Source organism: Xiphophorus maculatus, chromosome 20 (assembly GCF_002775205.1).
Source record: "Xiphophorus maculatus strain JP 163 A chromosome 20, X_maculatus-5.0-male, whole genome shotgun sequence".
NCBI classification, from domain to species: Eukaryota; Metazoa; Chordata; class Actinopteri; order Cyprinodontiformes; family Poeciliidae; genus Xiphophorus; species Xiphophorus maculatus.
Window position 1 is genome coordinate 10379895 of NC_036462.1, and position 24282 is coordinate 10404176.

Genomic DNA, 24282 nt, shown 5'->3' on the forward strand with positions numbered 1-24282 from the left:
AGGATAAGAGCAAAAGGTGTTACAGTTTGGCTGCATATTAGAAATGTGACGGTAAAAAATTTGCACTTATGTCAATATTGTCAAAGGTAGCTTTAGCTATCTTCCTGATATAAGGCTAAAAATAAAGTGCTGTGAAACATAACAGACACATATCACAGTTTGCACATCCATTTTTGTTTTTCGGAAAAGATTAGCATGAAAAACTATGTGAACACAGTTATCCATAGTTAAAGAGCCTAATTTATCTTAATATTTTTAGAATTCTCTAAGTTAAACTTTGATTTGACTTGATCTACCAGTCTCCAAAATATGCAACGTTTTACAGACTAAGGTTCAGAATTTATTCAGGGGAATTTGACCTTGAGTAAGAGCAGGAAGACTTTACTCAGTGCATGTGCTTAACAAATCTTGCACAAAAAAAGTGAATAATAGCAAAAATGTAAGCCTTGGCAGTGGCAAGAGATTGACAAGCCACACATAGAAAAACTTGACATGAATGATTTTCCTGCAGAGAATCCCTTTGAAAGACAGCGCTTAAGCACAGCAGATAAATATGGGCTTAAAATATCTGAGACTTTATATTTTCATGTCAGAACAAGATGTTTCAGTTTTAAAACACTATTGGAAACTCATAAAAAAGTAAGAAAAATGCTTCACCCGTTGTGATGACCAAAGACTATTAAAACAGACACCCAACTACTCCATCTGTCTTTTTCCCAATCATGTTCGTTACCTTGATAAAAAGATTTATTATTCATAGTTGCAAGAACATAGGCAGCATGTATGCCCAAAAGTAAGAAGCAGTATATATAGCAGGAAATACTAGCGGTGTTGACTATAAATATCTTCATGTCCTGATGCCAAACAAGTGGATTTGCTGCAAGATTGTTGTGGTAAATGTTTGATTTGAAATGCCATGAAGTAATGAAGGTAATGGAGCTCACTATCAATCAGCCAAGCCATTAGGAGATGACCATAAAGACTTCACAAGGACTGCTGAATGGACATTATTGTAAGTTGCACTAGACTGATTTCTTAAGTAACCTCCTGCTTCTTGAACATCAGATGAGGTGGCAGCATCCAAGAGCTGACTGATCTTCTAACATTTAAAGGAAAAATCTACAACATCATTATATCCTAGACAAGAAACACATTTTGTTTTCATTGTTTTATTATTGATGCGTTGCTCCGTAGTCACTATACGAGGTACAATTTACTAGATGTGACTTGGTTCCCTTTTTGTCTTCAGAACTTCCTTAATTCTCTGGGATCGATTCAAGAAGTCCCTGAAACAATCCTCAGAGGTTTTGGTTTGTAGCTACATTGCTATGCTGTATATTTTCTTCAGATCTATCAGCTGCACATTCATGCTTCCCCAGATCCCAAAGGTGCTCTGTTAGACTTAGAGCTGGTGATTGTAGAGACTGTTGGGATGCAGCATCCAGCTAGAAGTAGCCATAAGGACATATTGTAGCATACTGCGGTAATAAAGGGATTGGCTTGTATGATCATTAGCAATACTCGGGTAGGCCTGTAGAGGCCAAAACTGTGTAAAGAAATAATTATGCACACTATGACAACACCAGCAGCAGCATGAAGTGTGTCAAGAGAGTCAGTATGAATGCAAGCTTTCATGTTGTTTACACCAATTTCTGACCCTATCTGACTGTCATAAATAATTCTGGACTCATCCAGCCAGATAACATTTTTCTGATCTATCATTGTTCAATTTTGCTCAACCTGTGTGATTTTTATTCTCTGTCACTTGTTCTTAGTTTGCTAGGGACTGGATTTCTTTGGTTTTACCAGGTGGTTATTTAGGCAAATGCTCAGTCTAAACAATGTCCTCTTATCTCTGACACAAACATTTTTGCAATGCAATACTTTTCTTTTTTACCTGCACAATTGCTTGCTTAAACTATTCTCTGTAAATCCAACAACAGATTACTATTTTTGAAAATCTCAGAAGATCACCAACTCCTAAAATACTCTGACTAGTCCAGGACCAATCACCATGCTGGGGTGCTGAGAGGCTCATTTGGTACCATGTGCAGAGGCTGTAGTAATCCTACATTAATTTCCTCCTCGAGCTCTTAGATCAGCGAGCCAAATGAACCTGGAGGTGCCGAGGACTTCCAGGAGGCAGAGAGGAGACAGGGCGTTTGCTGTTGCAGCTCCCAAACTTTGGAATTCTTTGCCTATGTTGGTAAAACAGGCCCCCTCTTTAGCAATTTTTAAATCTGCTCTTAAGACTTACCTTTTTCGGTTGGCCTTTGATTCAGTTTGAGATGCTGCTTTTCTGTATTTATCTGGGTATGTTTATGTATTATATAGAGTGTTTTACGTCACTGCATTGTTGGTTTTTATGTGTTTTAATTTTGATCTTTATTTGTTTAATCTTGTGATTGTACAGCACTTTGGTCAGTGGTACTGTTTTAAAGTGCTATATAAATAAACTTGCCTTGCCTTGCCTTGCCTAATTGTCATTGGTTCTATTCTCGGGCTATTTGCTGCATGTCTTTCCTTTCTTTCTTCTCCCTATTTCCTGTTCATTTACTGTTCAAAAGGGTCAGCAGTGTTGCTTTCCCATAACATCATGTGGGATTATGTGATATTATGTAATGTACATTGCTCCCAGAATCCTCCTTGTGGCCCAGTTATCTTCAAAATACTTTCTTTGAGATTATAGAGCATATCCTTTACTTTTCCTCTTGTGTGAGACGCAACCTTTTACAGGCCTGACGGAAGATGATTCCCCGCCTACATAAGCAGTATTTTAACATAACACGAAGCACTCATCTGTGAAATTAGACACTTTATGGACGAGATAAGAACCTACTTGGTTTGACTCTGATTCAAGTGGAAAAACAATCGTGTGTGAAACCGGTGGAATGTGAAAACAGAATATGAAATGACTTTTAATTCAACAACAGAGCTGAGAAAAAGTCTTCAACATGTCAAAAAGTTCTCCTACTTTTGTTTTATTGTGATATGAACTTCATTTGAACTCAATATAACGTTCTGGGCAGGGGAAGAAGGGTAGTGGTGAGGGGGATAGCCAGCATTTGTTTATGATTTAATGCTGTAAAATACCGATTGCCAGTTGCTATGGACAACATAGTGGAAGAAAATGTTTTATATGCGTTTTATATGCATGTTCTAGAAGCAAGAAAAGATTTGGAAATTTTAAGAAGAATCTGATTTGATCTTTCCCAAGAACCTGGTGTCCAAAGCTGTCACCATGTATCTACCATAGCTACCAATATTTTCTCCAAGAATTTACAGTGCTTTGCAGTATCAAGAAGCAGACAATAAACCTGTCAAAATCTACATAGCAAGCTTGAGTTTCACAAAAGCTCTCAGATTCTGGTGTATACATGTTATGAGAGGCTTTCCTAGCCTGTTTGACGCCCTGGGCGAACCACCTTCTGGGTGAACCCTTCTGTGTAGTTGTGGACGGGTTTTACTTTCCAAAATGCAATTTTTCTTTGGGAATTGCTTCGGCATGCTGCGCCCCACAAATTGCCGCCCTGGGCGGTTATCCATGTCACTCATATCAGAAACTGTCACTGCGTGTTATAGACTAGAATTGACATTCTGAGAAAAATCTAAATTATGAAACAGATCTTCAACCTTATCAAGAGGTTGCAGAGTATCAAGAGTAAAAAGAACAAACATCAAAATAGGTTGTGAAATTTGATTTGCTGTTGCCAATTGTGGTTTTGCTCCACAATTTGTCCGTTTTTAGTGTGTTTACACACTGCTATATATATGGTTAGCACTGTGACTAATGTTACATCTCACACAAACTGCACAATGTTTTTATGGGAGCTCTAACTGCTACTCACTCAGCATAAGGATTAAGCACAATAAAAAGACAGAGTGAGAAAAGTAAAATGTGTTGTGAAACACACTGTACTGTTTTTGGAGTGGGGCAAAAACCCCCAAGGTTCACTGATAACCGCACCGATAATAAATAACCTCCCCTTCCCTTTGGGCGGAGCCTCTGCTATGCATCATAATGCCATCAGCACAGCGGTTTCACAAAGAGACGAAGTAAAAAACCCTGTGGCCTGCACCGCTACTTCTGCTGCCGCTACATGTAAGTTTCTCATTCTCGGTGTGTTCCCACCAGGTTTTCAAGAATCTTGTCGACTGTTTGGTTGGACCTAAAAAAATGTCTGTACTCGCACTCAGCTGGCTGTTTTTATTTGTTGAATGTGTCGCAGTGTGATGGTGACTCAGGCGAGCAACTTTCGAGCAAGTTTTTCTTTGATTTATTTTTATAATTTTTTTTAATCCAAAGTTTTGGTTAGTACCTGATGGTTTTCTTGCTCTTTGTGGTATTTGGTTGTTGTTTTGTGTATTTGTGTTACCAAAGGATAGGAGTGGGTGAGACCGACAAGAAAGAAAAGTAGTGTGCGGAGGAGGACACAATACTTTGGAGACTTGGTCTGCACTTTCTTCACCAACTGTCTGTCAAATTAGTTCGCAGGGTCGTAGCAGCAATTTTACAGTTACCCATGGGAAAACGGCTACTTGCCCAAGTATGTGTTAGGTGCATTTCACTGCCGACAGTCTTTCTATTTAACATGCAGGTGCATCCCAAAAAATTACAATATCGTCGAATTTTGTTTATGTACGTATTTCAGTTTAAATCCATCCATCCATCCATCCGTATTTCAGTTTAAATGTTAAACTCATTCATAATGTAGACACATTACACTTGGTGATATACCTCAAGAATTGATTTCTTATTTTTTTATAAAGTTCGACCACATTCAAAATTTCACCTTCTTAGGAAAGTATAGTGTAAGAACGACTAAAATATGTTTACATTCAGAAATGTTGTGACCTACATAATTATAAAGAAGATTGTCATTTTAACCCTCTGACAAGTCCTTAAAAAAGACTCATTGGAGGGTTTATCTAAGCCTATTAACAGAAAGGTAAGTGGAAGCAAAAAGTCTGATGGAAAAGAAAGCAACAAGTATTGAATTCAGTTGATTTGTTTAACACCTCTCTCCACAGAAAATGGCTTTTGATGACACAAAAAACAAACAAACTGATCCAGTTCATATCCAGAAGAAACAAATTCGATATAATTCAAATGCAGGGATAGATTCAAATTCAGTCAAGGGTTTCTATTTATTAGATAGTCCAGTCAATTTATATTGACAATTAATGACATGTTATTTATCAAAGCAAATGCAGCCAGTTGCATCAAATTATTCATTTTGCAGCATTCTCCCAATAAAGTGTGTGGAAATGGAGGACAGATGATTTTATTGAGTAATTCACTTTCCCTGTGTTAAAACAGTCTTGAAGTAGATGGTGTCAGAAACATTTTACTAGGATGTTAATAGCTACCTTGGCTATCTTAGTTTGTCATGTCGAGCTCCATCATGGATTTAACTTTTAAATAATTTGACTGCAAGATCTCCTTCTGCCACTGCTCACCCTTGGAAAACATTAGAGCTGGTAACTGCTAAGGAGCCTGTACCTAAGGAAATGGCACCTCTAGTAGAGGTTTTCTCTGAAATGTATTTATAATCATTTCTATTTAAGATGGCTCTCACGCAATGTCATATGTCTCATTCATCAGTGTAGTACAAGCATCTGCATTCTGTACAATATCTGGAGTTTTTAAAGAATTTTGTTGAAAAGGCTCATAGTTCTGGTTCAATGTATCAAAGCTATGTCCTGATTTATGTCATCCATCTTATACAATTTTGAAAAAGACCTTCTATGAAAAAAGGCTCTTTCTTTTTCTTAGACTCTACTCAATTTTGCTTCCTTGAGTGGGCACAAATCTTCAGAAGTCCTTTTTTTCACATTACTGTGACATATTAACTTCAAATACAGTGACTTAAAACTCTTGCAAAGATGGTAAATCCCAATGTAAAATAAATTCAACATACAAAATATTTAATCAAGAACTGGCAGCCGACACATGGAGTCAAGTTTTCACTGTAACAAATTCATTACAGCATTTTAAAAATTATTTTTACTTTGAGGTTAGATGATGATTTTTCCTCATAGTCAGTATTGAAATATTAGTCGACAATGACTAATGACTTATGTCGAATTGAATAGAAATTATCTTTGTTCCTCAGTGGGAACATTCAGGTGTGTCGGTAGCAAAGTGTCAGGCAAATGTTTTATTGTAGTCCGGCAATATTTTGAGATCACCATTTGTTCTTATTTTTTTGTTGTTGCAATAATAAGGAATTCCTAATTGTCTGAAATGAGCTGGATAAAGCAGCAGTTACTTTCTCATTGTGTGCTTCTGTGGTAGAGGTTTTTCAGATCACTCAAACATTGGATTGTAGAAGTGCTAACCTTTAGGTAGAGCGAACATCAGGTACTTGTAAGGTTGAAACCACTTCCTCTATTTGCTGTTGAAAACTTATTGCTCAATATGATGTTGCCGATTGAAGGTTCACCAGAATTCCAGCTGCACACACAGACTGACAGATCAATCTCTGAGGTCTGCTTTGAGCCATTTAACAAGATGTAGTGTTTAAAAGTTTCACATTTTCATGGTCTTCACAGCCACAGCTTATTATTTAAACATTATGAGGCTTAGCTTAATTTATTAGCTAGCTAATAACTGCAGCTGTCAAAAATACATTATTTACATAATTTATTTCACTGCATGGTTTGATAGTCTTGCTGCTAAGGAGATTGCTACTTACTGAAACAGTTGTAATCAACTGTGCTGATCTTTCAAGCAAATATCAGTAGAAAATATTGAGACACTGCATTTCCTGTGGCTGTAACTTCAAAAGGTGCTTGAATGGAAGGCAAAAAAAAGCACTGGAAAGTGTTAGACATGGTTTTAAAAGGGGATGATGTCTCAGTGGAAAAAGCAGGAGTATTTTCTTTGTACCCTTTTCAGCTTTTTATTGCTTTCCAAGTGTTTTGTGGCGATGGAAACAACACTAAATAGTGTTGAAATTGCAGAAAAAGGGAGAGAGAGGTTTTGCGCATGGTCTTAAAAATCTAAGAATGTGAATTTGGTGAGATTGGAAATGACCTAATTATCTGCATGTTTTCCAGGCATGATTTTCTGTGTTGACATCTGGCAAAATATTTGGTGACAGACTAAATCCTAACCTTTGCTATTTTCTGCTTGTGGAAAATTTTGTAACCAACTGAAGTGATTTAGATTGCATGATATCTATGTAAACCCAAATGAAAGTTAAGTCTCTGCAAGTCATTTACTGAGCTGTATGAAAAATAAAAGGCAAAATAATAAAGAAAAGTCTTTGTGGACAGTTATATCATAAAGCAATAACTTCCCATATTGCTTTATGATAAAAGCTAAAAATATCATCAGTGTGCTGTTAAATTGTGAGCAGGTTATGTATTGATCATTTAAAAAAAATATTCTAAAAAAGTTCATATTTCAAGTGTGAGGTTTATCAGGACTTGATCTAAAAAATGTTTTGGTCATAAAATTAGGCAAATTTAAATGAACAGCCCACATGTAGTTGCTGAACAAAAGTTATGCCACCCTGCCAAAGCAACGAGTGAAAGCTGAACATTATGTTTGGAGTCTATCATTCTACAAGTTTAAAAATATTCAAGCCAGCTGCCAGGAGCGGAGTGAACGTCCCAGCGAGTTCACCCCGAGCAACTGGAAAATATCCAAGAGCTACATCTCAGACTCTCTGTTAGCATGTTAAAAGTTGAGGCACATGACAATTGGGGCAGGAAAAGACAGAAAAAACAATGACTTGTTCTGCATGGATGTCAGAAGAACAGTGTTTGGCTTCTTTTTTTCTTTAGGAAAAAATTGTTGCAGAACAGCTTGGGTGTGCATAGTTTTGTCTGAGCTAGCATCTAAAGAAGCTAATGCAGAAGATTATTACTTCAGGGTCTGGCTAGGAGAAGCACAACAAATAAGCAGAACATGTGAGAGAGGACTTGTAAAATTTTGTCACTGAAACCAAAGATATGTGTCAGACTAATTGTGCCGAAAGATGATTTCTTCCACTTCAGTTAAAAAAAAAAAAAAAAAATTAAATAATTAATCACATTGACTACCAGGAACCTTTTTTGTGTTTCCCCTTTTATGTATTTTGTGTAAGGTTCACAGCAAGAACACTTTCAGTGAGCTGTGACAAAAGATTTGCATGTCTTTATGATTATGATTAATTAGTCTAACAAAGCAGAGTCAGAAACCTGCTGTTAGACATGAACTGTGTTGTCTTGTAGACTTTGTGAGATGGATGAGATTATTGATACTTACACTCTGTGGTTAATAAGGATAAAATAAGTTGTGGCAATTGAAGCCTCATTATTTTGAAATGTCAAAAATATTGAGGGTATTTTGTCGGTCATGCTTCTTCGTCTTCTTTGAAACTTTGGTTAGAACAGTTGTAGCTTTTTTCCACTTTACCTTGAATAGAATTGACAGTTAAAAATTTCTAGAACGATTATTTAAACTTTCTATGATTACTTGACATTTTTGGTCTCGTCTATAAATCCTTCCAATTTAAATTTTTTTTTTCCTGTGTCATAGTCTTGCTATATTTGATTTGGTAACAATTGTACTTGGTATCATGGAAAGACAATTTAGTCTGCAGTATTGTTCAGTGAGTTCTCCGAGTATGTAATTAAAGGTCCTGTGTTTGATGCATGGGGTTGAAACAAGACACTGAAGACACTTAATGTAATTACATATGGAGAGGCAGGTTGTGTCATCTGAGTCAGTACGTAGGCAGATGTAATTATAGAGGCCTTACTCTCAATCTTCACTACAGAAAGAGATTGTTCAGACTCACTGTCTACTTCAACCAGGGTCATTTCTTTGGCCCACAACCACAGATTAGACTCAGAAGTCTGAACTGACTGAAAGGCAACAAAAGGTCAGTCAGACAGAAATAAGATTCTATTTACAGAAAAAATGGCCACACCTCAAACTGTTATTTAAAGGAACATTTTGGTATGAATCTGTCAGCTGTAAATGTTATCATTCTGGTCTTAAGTTTAGAGACACTCATCACCATCTTGAGTATCCTATTAATTTTGGACCTTTATTGATCTTACTTGATTGAACAAGACATGCATTTGGTAAGGAGAAATGATAATATTTCAATACAACTTAAAAGCAAAATCCAGTATGTTTGATTTAGTGTGTATTTTCTCTCATTCACACTTCGTTCGTCAAAATTCTAAATACAGCTCTAACCTGTGGTGAACCTCAAATGTCACCATTAATATCTGAAGTTAAGATTTCTGAGCAAACTGCAACAATACCACATGTTTTTTATGCACATTAGCAAGCTTATAGCATAATTTGAGATAAATTTTAGATATTGATTTGGTTAATTTCCTGGCACAGAACAGTTTTCTTTTGTTTTGTTTTTTTTAATGTAGTCCAAATATCATCTTTGGGATGGAGGTTGGGAGGCATTTTGGAAGTTGGTTAGCCCTTTTTTTTTGTTGTTTTTTTAATTTCAAAACTAGATTTTATTTACTTTTGAGATCATTATCCTTTTGTATTGTCCAGACTGCCCCCATGCTTTAACCATTTATCTGTTGATAATGAAAATTAGGAAAACCTGGCATAGAGTTGCAGGTTCTGAAAAAACCTTTTAATCTTAAGGGACATTTTTTCGATTAAGTTATTAAAACTTGAACAATGTGCATTAGCAAAATTGGGTGTTCAAACTTAAAAATGATTTTTGAACAACAAAAATGGAAGTAGTTTTGGGAGGTTTAGATGAAATTTTCTGAGTGATGTAAGTCCCTCTTGTTTCCTCACATGAATGGTACACGTTTGTTTATATTTACAACATACCAAACTAAGTAAAGGAATTTTGAATATTCATCTGATAAGTGATATCACTCTTCCTCTGTGCTGTTGCTGTTTTCCAGTTGATAACGTCAGGCCATAAGAGCAGCTGCTTTCTGTTCGCACATGAAAACCAAATGTAAAGGGCATGCAATAAGAAAGGAAAAAAAACAAGAAACACTGGAGCTGTGGTTTCTCAGCACAGGAAACCATGTGACCTAACTCGCTCTCCTCCATGTCAGGCCCACTAATTCTAAAATAACATACAGACTCTGACTCAGCTGATGGTCATTATGACGCCCCTCTTCTTTCAACTCTTTCTGATAGGTGTGGCTTTTACAGGCTTCTAAATACATGTGTTTTCTACTCTGAGAGGAAATTGGTTGTCTAACCAGCTGCAGTGAAAGCTTTCTGCAAAGAAAATTGAGTTGTTGCTGCAGGATATGGAGTGACATGCCTCTTGTCTTTGAGGGACCTGCTTTGGCAGCAGATTAAGGTAAAGACAACTGGAATGAGATCACGACTACACTGTCGGGCTGCATATTCAAGTTCTGCATTTAGCAGGATGGGGCTTATGCACCATTGCAAAGACCTTTGAACTTTCAGTTCTACCCAGAATAAAGAATCATGATGTGGACTTTGTCTAACTTGATCCCAAACCAAAATCAGTGAGTGGCCTGATTAAAACTGCTGAATGTGTAAGTCCTTGATCGTTACCGTTGATTTAAGGTATTAAAATGTTAACCTTCACTTTAGCTTTTAAAATGCCAGACATATCCCTGAATTTCCAATACAAAGTTTGAAATTACCTTTGGCTAACTGTCGAACTGCATAGTCCTCCATTATTTTGTTGACTTCTTATTTTTTTCAGTTTGTTCCCTATGGTTTTTGCTGAGCAGTCTAGGCAGTATGCTTTGACAAAACTGTACAGCACTTTGCACAGGGCAGTTAGTAGCCCTTCATACAAGGAATTTATTCTCCTCTAAACTCTGACCAATTATTGCTTATTCAGGGAAGGAAAACCAAATCTTCCTGTTGAGTATTTACAACTCAACAGGAAGTTTTGTTTGTCATAACAAAAATATTTAATTTGGTTTTCTTTGGGGGGTGGGGAGGAGAGATTTCACTAGTTTGTTGGCACTCTGTATGAAAAATGTTAAGCTCAAAGATTACTTTTTTCCTGCTAATTTTTATCCATCAATTACTGTTAAGAACCTTGCATTATATTGTTTTGAAGGCATGAAAGCTGGTTAACGTACAGTATAGGTATAAAAAACATAAGTTGCATGCAACGACTAAAAAAAGGGGGACTTCAGTGGGCAAAGTTATTTTAACTTGCTTAGTTTTAAATAAATAGGTTATGTAGGTGAGTGCTTCCCAACATGGTCCAATAAGCACATGGGACCATGTTTATTTTAAATGCACGTTTTAGATGTTGCCCTTTTTTAACACGCATAATCCAGATGATAGAAACTCAGCAAAAGCCTGTTTATCAGCCATCAGTTAAAATCAGGTTTGCTGAAGCAGAGAAACCTCTAAAACATGAAGGTAAGTGTGCCTTGAGGACCACCGTTAGGGAAACGCAGATGAAAAACTGTGTTTTCCTAAGTGTGGACAGAGCCTGAATCAGTCAAAGACTCGTCTAAAACAGTAATCAGTGGGTGCCTGATGGCGGTGATTAAGAAGTTCTACATTTCCCAATTAGAGTGGAAATGGGAAGCTCTAACAAACATGACTGTGGTTGTATGTTTACCATTATGTGTTCTGACTTGAAGTTCTCGTTTAAATAAATGATGGTCATTGTGGTTTAGGGTGGAGATGCTCGGTAATCAGTGTTACCGAGCACTTTAAGATGGGAAGTGGCTTTTCTTCTCTTTTATTTTTGTTGCTATTACTTATTCCATGTATTTTGTTCATAAATAATCAGTTTAACCCTTCTAGAGCTAAAGTTGCAGACTAAGCTTTGAAGTTGGACATCCACCTCTAACTGTAACATTTTTAAAACTATTAGAGGATTAAATTTCACAAATGTAAACTCTTGCGAACATAACAAAGTTAGAGGCACACTGAAGTTAACAGCAGAGTGGAAGCTGAAACAGGAGTAGCTGAAACAAATCCAGATCTGATTGGTATTCACAGACCACGTTTGTCTGCAGGGAAACATTCCTGCTGGAGCAGAGCGAAGGTGATGTACAGGAGAAGAAGGAGGGGAGTTGGTGACTCCATTGTTCTCTAAAGATCAAGAACTTGGGCTTTCCATGTATTTTCTAGTTTAACATTGTGGAACGTGTGTGTGTGTTGATATTAATGTATTGTTACAAACTCTTCTTTTGAATTACTATCTTGGGTTTTTATAAAATCATTTTGAATATTGTAAGAGTTTTACTAGCTGGTTGAGCTCATGATGGACTTGACAAGTAGTTAAATTTTTACAAATTACTGCTTGAGATATTACTAAAGAGAGAATCCAATCAATTGTGTTTTTATTGGTCCGTTTGTCTTTTTCTCCTTCATAATTTGAGTCATAATAAAAAAATGTTCAAAGTTGCCAGAAATGTTAATGAGAAATGTTTGAACATGAGTTCATCCTGTAATTTCTGATGTTTCACCATTCCTTTTTTTATATATATATAAATAACCTCCTGAAATCCATATAAGAGATATAGTTTGTGAAAAAATAGCTACATGATTTGGACAACATTTGGCACACACAATATATTGCAAATATATTGGACATCTGAACAAAAATGTGCCTCATTAATATTGCAAAGAGCTGTTGGGAATACAATATGTTTTGCAAGGAATTCACACTTTGCTTGCCAATAATATGTTCAGCCTATTGATTAGTCTCACTGATGAAATTACTTGGAGGTGATACAGATGATGGTGCCAAAGAGAGATTGTAGAGCGTGGGAAATGAGACATGTTGGAAACTGGTATATTATCTCTCCTGATATCACTTGTCACTACAAATGCAGCCCTATTAAATGTTAGTAAATCATCCATAGACAAGAGTTCCTAAGCTACTGATGTTTAACTGCAGCAGTCCAATAGCTAACCAAAGTGTTTGCCCAAATATAATTTGAAGATTATGTTCATATTTTTGTCTGTCTGCAACAGATCATGTACCCACTGTGTAGAAAGCAGCACTGGACTCGAGCTTAATGGAAATAAAAAAGAGAGGAGAGACGACTGTAAAGAGAAAAATGTCCAGATGACAACGACTATGCTGACATAGCTAAACGATTATCAGCTCATCAACACTTCCTTCCTCCTACTATCACCACCCCCATCGTCCGTCCGGCCATGTTGGTTAGGAGGAAGCTTTACGTTGTCGTGGCAATTGCTGTTGCTCTCCTCCTGATGCTCGCAAGCCACAACATCTTGCCACTGTCAATAACCCAACTCAACAGCAGAGCCACAGCCTCCAGCAGGGACACTGGTAAGAACTGTACAAATGAGTCTCTGCAATGGTAACAATATCAGTTGTGCATTCAGTATGAAACGTAATATGAAAGATTATCCCATTATTATATCAGTTAACTTGTTCTTGAAGCGTTGTATTATTAGAAGCCTTACCTTAGAAGTCCCCATCATGACTTAGTATCTGGGTGTGAGACTTTTTCATCCCACCTTGGTGGTATATTTTAATGTTGAACCATTGCTCTTACATCTTTCAGGCAGAGTCGAGTTGAAAAGTAGATGTGAAGTTGGGAGTAGCATTTTCTGTTTCCACAATACTAGAGTCATTTGTGCAAGGACAATGTTTTAGGACGTGACCAGTTGAGGAAGCTTCAAAAGTGGTTTGCTTGTGTGGTCGTACAGCAGAATTGCCGTGGTAATATATGTGGGGAGACCTGCAGTAGCTGTTCAGGGCATATGCACTAAAACTGGACGTTTTATCTGGTTGTCTGAATGAAGAATACACTTCTGTCAATACTTCCAGGTTTTGAAGTGTTGTGGTTTTTTTATTTATTTATTTTTTGGTATCTTCTGAAAATGCGTCTACTGTCCAAGTCAGATTGGATTAGAAGGTTAGCAGGTAGTTTAAAATCTTTGCTGCTGTTTCTGGCTTTTGTAGATGGTGTTTGGTCATTGTTCTTCCTAATAAATTTAGGAATTTCTTACTATTCCTTATGGAAAAGGAAGACATGAGGAGCAGTATGAACCTAGATTGAATTGGAGAATTTACCATTCTGTGTCAATCAGCTAGATGGTTTTACATGAAAATCCCAGTGGATGTTGTCCATTCTGATGTTTAGTTAAAACCCAAAGTCTGGATGCTTAAATGCAGTAAATTACAAGTAACTGAACAGATGTGCCTAGTAAAGTGTCTAAATGGGTCTGGCATCCTGTTATAAGCCAAAGGACCAAGAAGATCCACATTCAAGAGTCATACAGCTCAGACTCTGGTGAGGAGGAAAAGCTATGCAAGACTGAATGCTGTGGTGAATTATTGATGTCTTAGGATGAGAAGCTGTAAATGCTCTTTAACATAGTTGGTCCAGGTCAGATTTCATTAGCACAATACACTGGGATAAGACAGGAATCTCAGATGTTCATATTCACAACATCTTATAGTCTGTTTTTCACAGAGATGTAAATCAGAGAGTTACCATTATGCATCATTTTCCTAAGTTTTTATTTTCAAACTTGTTTGCTTGCAGTGGTTAAACCAACAGTGGCCCCTGCTGTCCTGTCTCATCCCCCTCTACCTCCCAGTACCATCTCCCCTAAGGCTGATGTAGAAGAAGAGGAGGAGAAGAAGGAAGACAATAAAAAGAAAGTCGAGAAGCACCCTGAAGATAACTTAAAGTACCTAAAGTAATTTTGTAACTAGGCATGTCACAATAAATCAATTAATCTCATGATAAATTAATAAGCTCAATAATTTTCATTGGCCTAATTTGTTTTTCTCTTTTTTTATCTCTCTTTCTTCCAAAAATTGGATGATATAATTCTACATTCTGATGCTTTGGTCTCTACAGGCCCTGTTTTGCTTACCAACTTCATCATTTTATTTGTTGAAGTTGTTTTGTTTGTTTTATTTTTTATGTAACATGTTTTTCAGTTTTAAATGTTAATTAGAAATGAATGTTTACTGATCATTAGGAGGGTGTACTTGCATTATTATGCCATTACCACCACATTACCTAAAAATGGTCTCAAAACAACAATATTAGTGTTTATCGTAATAACTTCTGTGACAATTTATTATTGAGGAAAATTTATAGTGACAGGACTTTTTGTAGAGGCTGTGTGTCCTTTAATTCTATGTCAGTTCCTGCATGACTCTCTGTATCATCTTCTTTCAGGTCATGCAGTTGCTCAGATGGTTGTATTTCAGACCCCAAGGGGTCTATCTGGTTCAGCGGACGCTACAACCCCGAACAGCAACCTATCCTACATGCCAAGAACAACAACTTTGACCCTGATTCACTTGCATGGTGGCTGGTGAGGAGAAATTCTAGTTGAATCTTTGTGGATGTTACTATTCTGAGTTAAATGTTTCATAAATTAATTTGCATGTCTGAGGTTTGACTTAACCACCTGAACAGTTTCCTGTTTTGTTCAGTGTGCCTTCTGGCTTATCCTGTGGATACTTCATCATTAAAATAACAAACTTGTTGTGTGTAGGCTGGAAAAGTCTGTAAATTGATAAACACAAGAAAGTTTGTTTAATCATAGCTGTAGAATTACCATTTGCTCAAATACATAGATTAAGTAACTCACAAAATTCTTCAAATATGAAGTTTGAATAATATCAGCAATTATGGAAAGTCAGCTTTCATGTAGCTGTTTTCAGTATGTGGATGAAGAGGAACAACAGTCTAATTTATCTTAGAAGTCCTTGCACACTGCAAAACAGATGTAAAAAAAATGACAGGCTGGTATTAAAAAAGAAAATGAATGCAATAACAGTGCACAAAGTTTTGTAAAAATCTAAAGCAGTCCTAAAAATGTTTCTAGTTTCCTGTTATGGAAGCTGATATCTGCAGTGTGTTAATGGAGACAAATGTTTTCAGTCTTTTTCCTGCATTTATAGATTAAGTCTTGCTGCAGATACCATTAGTAGATTAAAAGGAGGAGGGGGGTAGTACCAAAGCTGCTAACATCATTACTCAGGTTTACAGAATGCAGTCTGTGGCAGAAACATAACTGGAAGAGGTTCACAGCAAAAAGTCCTTACAGTATTTTATTTTTTCTTGTATTACAGTCACTGTAGGTTTTCTTACAGCAGTCTGTAACCATTATATTCCTACTTTCTGGTCCTAAATTATTTACTACAGTTCTATTTTTTTCTACAGGGTCTTCAGCGGTCTGGTAATGACCAGAGTTTAGAGGAAGTGATGGAAAAAATGTTCCAGGTAATTTCCCCTCCCACTGTGGACACCAGGCCAGTACACACACGTTGCCGTAAATGTGCAGTTGTTGGCAACTCAGGCAACCTGCGGGGGTCCGGGCTCGGCAAATTAATCGACTCGCACAGCTTCATAATTCGGTTTGTATGGCCAAGGTTGCACACAGATAAATGTAAATATACGGCCTCGTTCTCAGTAGTCTTACTTCTGCTTCCTGCTTAGAATGAACAAGGCAGTGACTCAAGGTTTTGAGAAGGATGTTGGGAACAAGACAACGCATCACTTCCTGTACCCAGAGAGTGCTGTGGATGTGGAACATGGAGTCAACCTCGTCCTGTTGCCATTCAAGCTGAGGGACCTGGAGTGGCTGACCAGTGCGTTGTCAACCGGCCATATCAGAATGTAAGACATTTAAATCATATTTTATAAGTTTGATTTATAATTTTCATACTTCTATTTTTGTTCAGTTTGATTTATACCTTACAGCTAAACAAAACCTCAAATTAAGTTTCTAGGAAAATTGGAACATTAAAAAGTGAAAATAATATATTTTTATTACAGAAATATTGGGTTTGCTTAACGTTTTACAGTTTATTCTCTCAATACTCCATTTTGTTTTCTACCATACTTTGTCCTCCAGCTGAACTTCCCATTAATGTTGCAGCATGGCTCCGTTGATTGATAACTTCCTTGTGGAGGGTGTTGATGAACAACTGTCAAGTCAGCAGTCAAAAGGCAATAAAATAGCGAAAGCACAAAACTGTTCATAGTTATTCCATGTTTACTTTAAGCAACATTCTTTCCACTAATGGCACGGTGATATAAATTGTAATTGTAGAACAGCATAATCTACTGCAGTAAAATATACAGCACAAAGTATCATGGCCATAATATTTTTACAATAAACTATCTTTGTATTTGTCTTGGTTAATTAGTTATTATGCACTGTATGGACTGTAATGCCCTTGACTTACTTTTAGAGCTCCTACTTAAACTTAAATTTATAAATATCTGTAAAACCCATGCTATTTATTTCAGTGTTGACTAAAGGATATGTCTGAAATCCTGGTCTGTCAAGTGCCTTATATGCACAATAACTCTAATATTTTGTTCTTATTCTGAGATTCATTTGAGCTTTTAAAAGCTTAATTAACCTTCTTTGTGATTTAAAGCTCTCTTCTGTATTTAAGGGATTAAGTTGTAGCACATGAAGTATGGACGAGTTTTTATAGAAGGTCTCGCAAAATAAATCATGTGAGCAGAACTACTGCAAGAGGCATTTGGACATAAAATGACCGTAACCAGACTGACATGTTAAGGTATGATAGCTTGTTATAAATTCATTTATCTGCTAATGGAACTAGTACTTTTCCATCTATGTTAATGAATCAATGACTTAAAACAAACTCCTGTCTCGCTGAAAAGTTACTTTCAAGCTCATTTTATCATATTTCTAGTGTACAAAGATATTTGCACAAGAAATGGTGTAAAGCTATCATTCAGCTCCAGCTATAAATCTTTTAAGTTTTTGCAATATTTTTAAAAATAGAAATTAGATCAACTTTGAATTTAATGTTGTTTTTTTCATAAACCACATAATGTTTTATCAAACCACATTATGTTTGATCTACACAATGTGGTATACACTATATACCTTAATTCTTTGTAAAGTTTAGATAAATATTCTGCATAAAGCAGTTGACAAATCAAATAGTTTTTGTTATCCATCAGCAAGGTCCATTTTTAAACCATCATCTTGGCAGAATGGACACAGATCATTTAAACTAATTGGATCGCTGGTATGGACCCAACTTTTAGGCACAAACCCAACATTTTCAACAATGCTGATGTCTGAGCCTATTCCAAATCAAACACCCAGCAGAATTGTGCCAGAATCTTGATGATGGACACAAAGTATTTGGTTTCTTTTCAACTTGCTAAGCAATATGCATCCTAATATGATTGAGGTTAGACAATTTAGACATGCTGTAAAAAATACAGATGTTATACATCATGTAATCATTCTGCCCTGGAAAAAGAAAAAAGAAAATTATTTAAAACTCCAATATATTGTTTTTCATGCCCGGGACGAGTGCATGTAAATTTCTGACCAGAATTATTCATTTGATTTTAAACATTTAAATACATAAATTGATAAAAGTAACTTAATGTTCACACGACCACTAATTGTGTTTCAGGACTTACATGAGGGTCAAAGACAGAGTGAGGGCTGATAAAGACAAGGTAAATAAACACTGAATTTCAGAATTTTTTCTTTTCTTTTCTCATTGATAATATAGTTTGACCTGCAAGAGATGCTACTATGCAGGGAATTCAACAAAGCTGACTCCACCAAACCTCAATGCTCCACTTGGATAAGAGTTTTATCTTTTACCATTTTATCTTTGCAACATAACCAAGCTTAAATTTCAGTCGATCTACTATCCCTCCCTCATCTATTGTCATGCAATATGGACCTTGACCAAAATAATGAGATCTAGAGCTCAACCTCAGAGCTAGGTTGAGGAGCTGAAAGAAGAATTGGTGCTTCAGTAAAGGACTCAGTAAAGGTGGATCGGCCATCTGATTAGAATTGCTGTCTGGCACCTCCCATTGCAAATATTCTGGACATGTGCCACTGAGGGAAGACTCCAAGGAAGAACCAGAACTCAATGGAGGGACTCTTTATCCTGTCTGGCCTGGGAATGCATTGAAATTCCCCAGAATGAGCCGGAGAATGTCGTGGGGGAGATGGATATCTGATGGATGCCTTCCTGGGTCAGTTACCTACACAACCAATCTCAGATAAGTGGGAGACTATGGGTGGCTTTAACATGAGGCACAACAAAGTAGAAAAAAACACAGGTTCGGATTTGGTCCTGCTCCTAAAAGTTAGTTTTATTCCAATATATTCTGGAATACAGTTCATCACTGTATTCGTTAATACAGTGATGAATACAGTTCATCACTGTATTCGTTAATACAGTGATGAACTGTTCATCAATACAGTTCATCACTGTATTGATGAACTGTGGCATTAATACAGTGATGCCACAGCTCAGTTCAATATAAGTTTACAAGAACTGCTCTGTCTTCACTGCTACAGAGGGCAACAGTGAAGAGACAATCAGTCTATCTAGTTTTTTGGTTTGTTTTTTCTTGGCCAGTCAGTTCTTATCATTGAAACCCTGTGTTTACGTAGGTTCTGGTGGTGAATCCAGTCTTCTTTAAGTATGTCCATGATCACTGGACAGAGCATCACGGTCGCTATCCGTCCACCGGCATGCTGGCAATCGTCTTTGCTCTGCACACATGTGACCAGGTAGGAAGAAAGCACAGCTATACGTTTACTTAATTTCACATATACTGTAAATGCTGGTTTATGTTCAGATTATATTTTATATCAGTCAAACCAAAGCCCACTCTTTTCTCAGATAAACTACAAACATTTTCAGTTGGTGTGAGATGCTTTAAACTGAGTTTTTTTTTCCTTTCCTTTCTTCACCCCATTTAGAAATTTGTTAAAATACCAAATTTTGGGAAGAAACTTGGCAAGTGATTTCCGCTTAGACCTGCTGCATTGCACAAAATAAAAGACATTTGAAATTGATTTCTTCGAAATTATTTTGTTTCTTCTGAGGTCTCAGTATGGAACAACTCAGTAAATTTGAATATCATTGACACAGTTCTCCTTAGTAATTTAATTCAAAAAGTGAAACCCAGATATTACGGTGACACAATGATACATTAGGTTTTTTTTTTTGTTTTTTTTTTTGTTAATCATTTTAGCTCTGGGTCACAGCTAATAAAACCCCACTTTTTTAAAATCTGAGTTTTACAGAAGACATGTAAAAGTTTTAATACAGAAATGTAAAGGTCATGTTGTATTTTAGAACATAAATTACCTTGCTAACTATGTAGACAAACTGAGGGGCCTCAAATGATCCTCTCAATGCCATGCTTCGTTGAAGCAATAGTTTTTGCCTAAGGGGCTATAAAAAACTTCTCAGCAGACCTACATTTCTGAATTAAGAATCTGTATTTTCTCAGTCTTATTTAAATTTTCTGAGATGCGTCAGTTTGCTATGTAATGAATCAATATAGTCAAGTTTTAATTAACTGAAATAAATTAACCTTTTAGTGATATTTACAATTGCCATGTGCCACCAAAACATAACACAAATGTCAATCTAAATTATTTCATAAAATTTATTGGAAAAAATGTATATGTTCCTCAGACACCCAGATGTTGAATAATAATGATGCACTTTGTCCATTTTCAGGTGTCTGTGTTTGGTTATGGTGCTGATAAGCAGGGGAACTGGCATCACTACTGGGAGGAGAACCGCTACGCTGGAGCCTTCAGGAAGACTGGTGTTCACAGTGCTGATTTCGAGACAGAGGTCATCCACACACTCAACAAAGAGGGCAAGATCAAGCTCTACCCTTGACACTTACATGAAGACTGAAGGATCTGGTACTGAACAACCAAATCTGAGCCAGATGTGTGCTGCATATGTTTTTTTTCCAACATAGGAATAATGGGACCGTAATCAGATAACTGTTTTTTCTCTTTTCTGATACCACTTTGCCTTCAGCAGCTTCCTTTTGGTTGCTGTTTTGCCTATTTTCAGTCACCAAGCATGAAAGTGAACTGACTTAACACAACAAACCTGCTGGGCAGCAAAGATGTATTTACAGACTTCTGCTGCTTCAAAGGTGTTCATTTTGAACGATCAGCCTTCTTTGATCCCTTTACTAACTGTCCTGTCATTGGTGATTGATGCCATTGCCTACCATGCATTTTGCTCTGAATGGGAATCAACCACCAATTTTTTGTAACATAGACTTTTGTATTGGATTCTGTAGACACTACAAAGGGGTAACCTCTTTCTTTTTTTAAATTAAAAGCACTTTTTTAATGAGGAGGAAATGTTGGGTAATGGTAAGATGATCGCTTTGCTCGTTAACTACACACAAACATGGATAGATGTATTGGCACCTGTTGTTCGAATGAGTAAAAATCATGAAATAAATTAATCTTTGACTGCAGCAGTGTGATCTCAGTTGGAAAGTTTAGAAAAATCCAACTTTTTCATTTGAGACATTATGTATTCACACTTTGGGGGTGAGAATCCCAGTCAAGAAATAACTAATTTTACAAAATCAACCCAGCTGTGACCATTTTGTACAAACCCTTTTTGATTAAAAAACATGGTTTAGTCATATCCCATATTTAACAAAGCTGGAGCAGCCAGACAGAGAGGGATTTTTGTGTTCATCTGGCCATGTGTTTTGGATCATTATCTTGCTGATAAACTCAGTGAAAATCCACTTTTAAATTAATGACAGATGGGAACAAATTAATGAAGAGGTGGAGTGTATGAACAATTAGCATTGCTACCAAGGTTCCCAGAGTGTGTTCCTGGAGTGCTTGGAGAAAAGGCCCCCAGTAGAAACACACACATCTTTTACCATACCTAAAAGTTTCATTGAAGTGCTTTTCCACACCCATGTCCTTTTTTTACACTGTGTATTACAGGGAAAAAAATCTCTTTTTTCTCATCTGTCCAAAGCAGACAGTTCCAATTAATTCAAGCAGTTTAGCAAACTTTACTTGTTTACATTTGTGACAGTTATGCCCACATTAATTAATCCATGTGGCTATTTAAATTATTTTTTCTTAACCGTCCTGTGGTCTTGGCATGTTTAGGAGGAGCATGGTAAATGTCAGGCCAGACTGCGAGGGGAAAAGTGTCCCATTAGACTGTTAGTTCCCATAACCATATGAAATTATGCTGCCACAATAAAACATTAATTTATTTAAAAGATTTTTACTCACCTTTACCACAGGTGCCAATGAATGAATATTTCTAGGATTGTATCATTTATAATCCTTTCTTTTTAAGGTCCTTTAAAACCGTCCTCTATAGAAGCATGACTGGAAGGAAAATGGAGTCTGCATTTAGTTTTCTTTTTTTTTTAACTATAAGCTCATCCTGGGATATTTTCTTTTTTATACACAGAGAATCAGATGAGCCTATATTTAGCCAACAGTCTGAATTTAACTAATTTAAACACCTTGCAGGGTTTCTGTTTATTTTTAACAGGATATTGTCTTCCAGTTGGTGGTCACAATCAGCAAAAGCAATGCCACAGTGTGACGGATGCCTTTTATTTAATGGGACATAAAACAGTATCATACTGCTACTGCATGATACTAACAAATGTAATTATAGCAACATATCAGTTGCGTTTTGTGGAAGAATCCTGATTTTCTTTCTTTAGTGGAGCCAAATGGAACTTCATGATTCTTCCCTGATCATGATGACAAACATGACGACCAACATAATTATGAAGATTTCCTAAATAAAACCTAACTAGTAACATGACATGTGGACTCAATGGATGACATAAAAATTAAGAACAGTTTGGGGAACGACCAAAAGACTCGCTAAAGAGGCACCGACTAGTTCTGCAGGCGGCAATGACAGCTGCTGCACCTGCACTGTGAATGTACAAAAAAATTATCTGATGCTGATTGCCTTGTATAATCAACTGAATGTTTGCGTCTTGGTTTACACTATAATCACGGTTAGAGTCCCCTCAGTGCCGATATATCTGCATTCAACAGGTTTGTTGTTGCTGTTTTTTAGTCCTATTGAAAATGATTTATGATCGAAGGCCAACTAACGGTGATGGAGGATTAGAAATTAGGTTGCATGTGCACATTAAAATAAATCTAATTGTGTTTTGTAAAAACGGCATTTAAATTCAAAGCTGCAATGGAAAACTGCCTGCATTTTACACTTTCTGTGATTAAGCAATACATTTTTGATGTTTTAGAAGATAAAATGGTAAATTTACCCATTCTTTATTAATAAGACTAAGTAAAATCATTTGCTACTATTTGATTACAGGCATACTGATCCTTTGCAGGCTCAACTTGAGTGTAATTGAGTTTTGAATGTTTAAATGTTTATTTTTTACAATTGCTTTATTGAGAATGTTGAGATTTAAATCCATACATCAATGTGTAAAACTGCCCTGAGACTTATGCTGGCTGAGATGCTCCATCTGCTTCATACAACATTATTCTCCTTGAGAACATGACTTTTGTAGAAAACTTGAAAACATTGAAAGTTTACCCAAAGAGACAGCTTGTGGTCTTTATTCATTATCCTCTTTAAGACTTCAGATATCCGCTGCCATTATTTTAATTATTTTGTTCGAAGCAGATGGAAAACTCAGAAATCATCGTAATGCTGGATATTCATCTGTAAGCTGTTGCTCTGTCACTTTTACCAGTTCATTCATTGTTTGGTTCATTCAGTCCCAAAAACTGCCTGAAATCTCAGTTTAATAAGAAACATCTGCTGTTTTTTTTTTTAAATAAAAAACTTTAACACTTTGCTTTGTCACAGGAAATTGCTGCCAATAAAGTGGGAAACGAGCTATTCTGGCAGTTTCCAGACACTTAATGACAGAGCAGCAGGGCCTGAGTATTACTTAACATCTGGATGCTATCTTTACTGCCAATATGTCAAGTTGTTGCAAACAATTATACCCTATTATACTTAGTGTTTTTGGTGCCTTTGAGTCCAAATTTCTGCTCCTCACTGCATTCTGGGAGTGAGGAGTTTATTTAAATAAAGGGGCATCTTCTAATGATCTTTTTTCCTTTCATAAAAGTCCATACAGGATGAACGGATTTAATCCAAAGGACCTGATTATGTGTTTTCAGCTTTAATTAGGCTTTCTGTTCAGACTGAAATGGTCAGTGTTGGGTTTCCAGTCACACACCAGTTTACGATCAGCAAGATCTAGATGCCAAACTGAGCACTGTGTTCAGCCAAAACAGCAGAAAACATGTACCCACCATCACTTTGACTTAAATAAAAACAAATGAAACCAAAATAAAATTGGTTTTGTTCTTTTGGATAGTTTTGTTGCTGTTTTTACTGTGTGTTTTACACCATCATATTTGAATGTATATCAAAATATTTTCATAATGTTGTTTTTCCACCTAAAATAATGTTACATGCTGAGTTAATATAACTTTTAAGAACCTGACTTTTTTTTCCTTGCATTCTTTTGTACATTTTTATTGGTTAA

At 36.4% G+C, this 24282-nt stretch overlaps 1 protein-coding gene across 2 annotated transcripts; it reads left to right on the forward strand.

The window, feature by feature from the left end:
* Positions 1–4005: 4005 nt before the first annotated feature.
* Positions 4006–23578, forward strand: LOC102230489 (CMP-N-acetylneuraminate-beta-galactosamide-alpha-2,3-sialyltransferase 2-like). 2 transcript variants are annotated; one of them, XM_014473624.2, is made up of 9 exons: positions 4006–4102; positions 12926–13247; positions 14473–14629; positions 15121–15259; positions 16114–16307; positions 16390–16569; positions 18366–18411; positions 19370–19489; positions 20451–23578. In XM_014473624.2, exons 2-9 carry the CDS (start codon positions 13112–13114, stop codon positions 20616–20618), a joined length of 1140 nt encoding a protein of 379 aa, XP_014329110.1. In that variant the 5' UTR covers positions 4006–4102; positions 12926–13111; the 3' UTR covers positions 20619–23578. The 2 variants fall into 2 exon arrangements, with proteins under 2 accessions (XP_014329110.1, XP_023209176.1); XM_023353408.1 differs by having other exon boundaries at positions 14473–14620.
* The last annotated feature ends 704 nt before the right edge of the window (positions 23579–24282 follow it).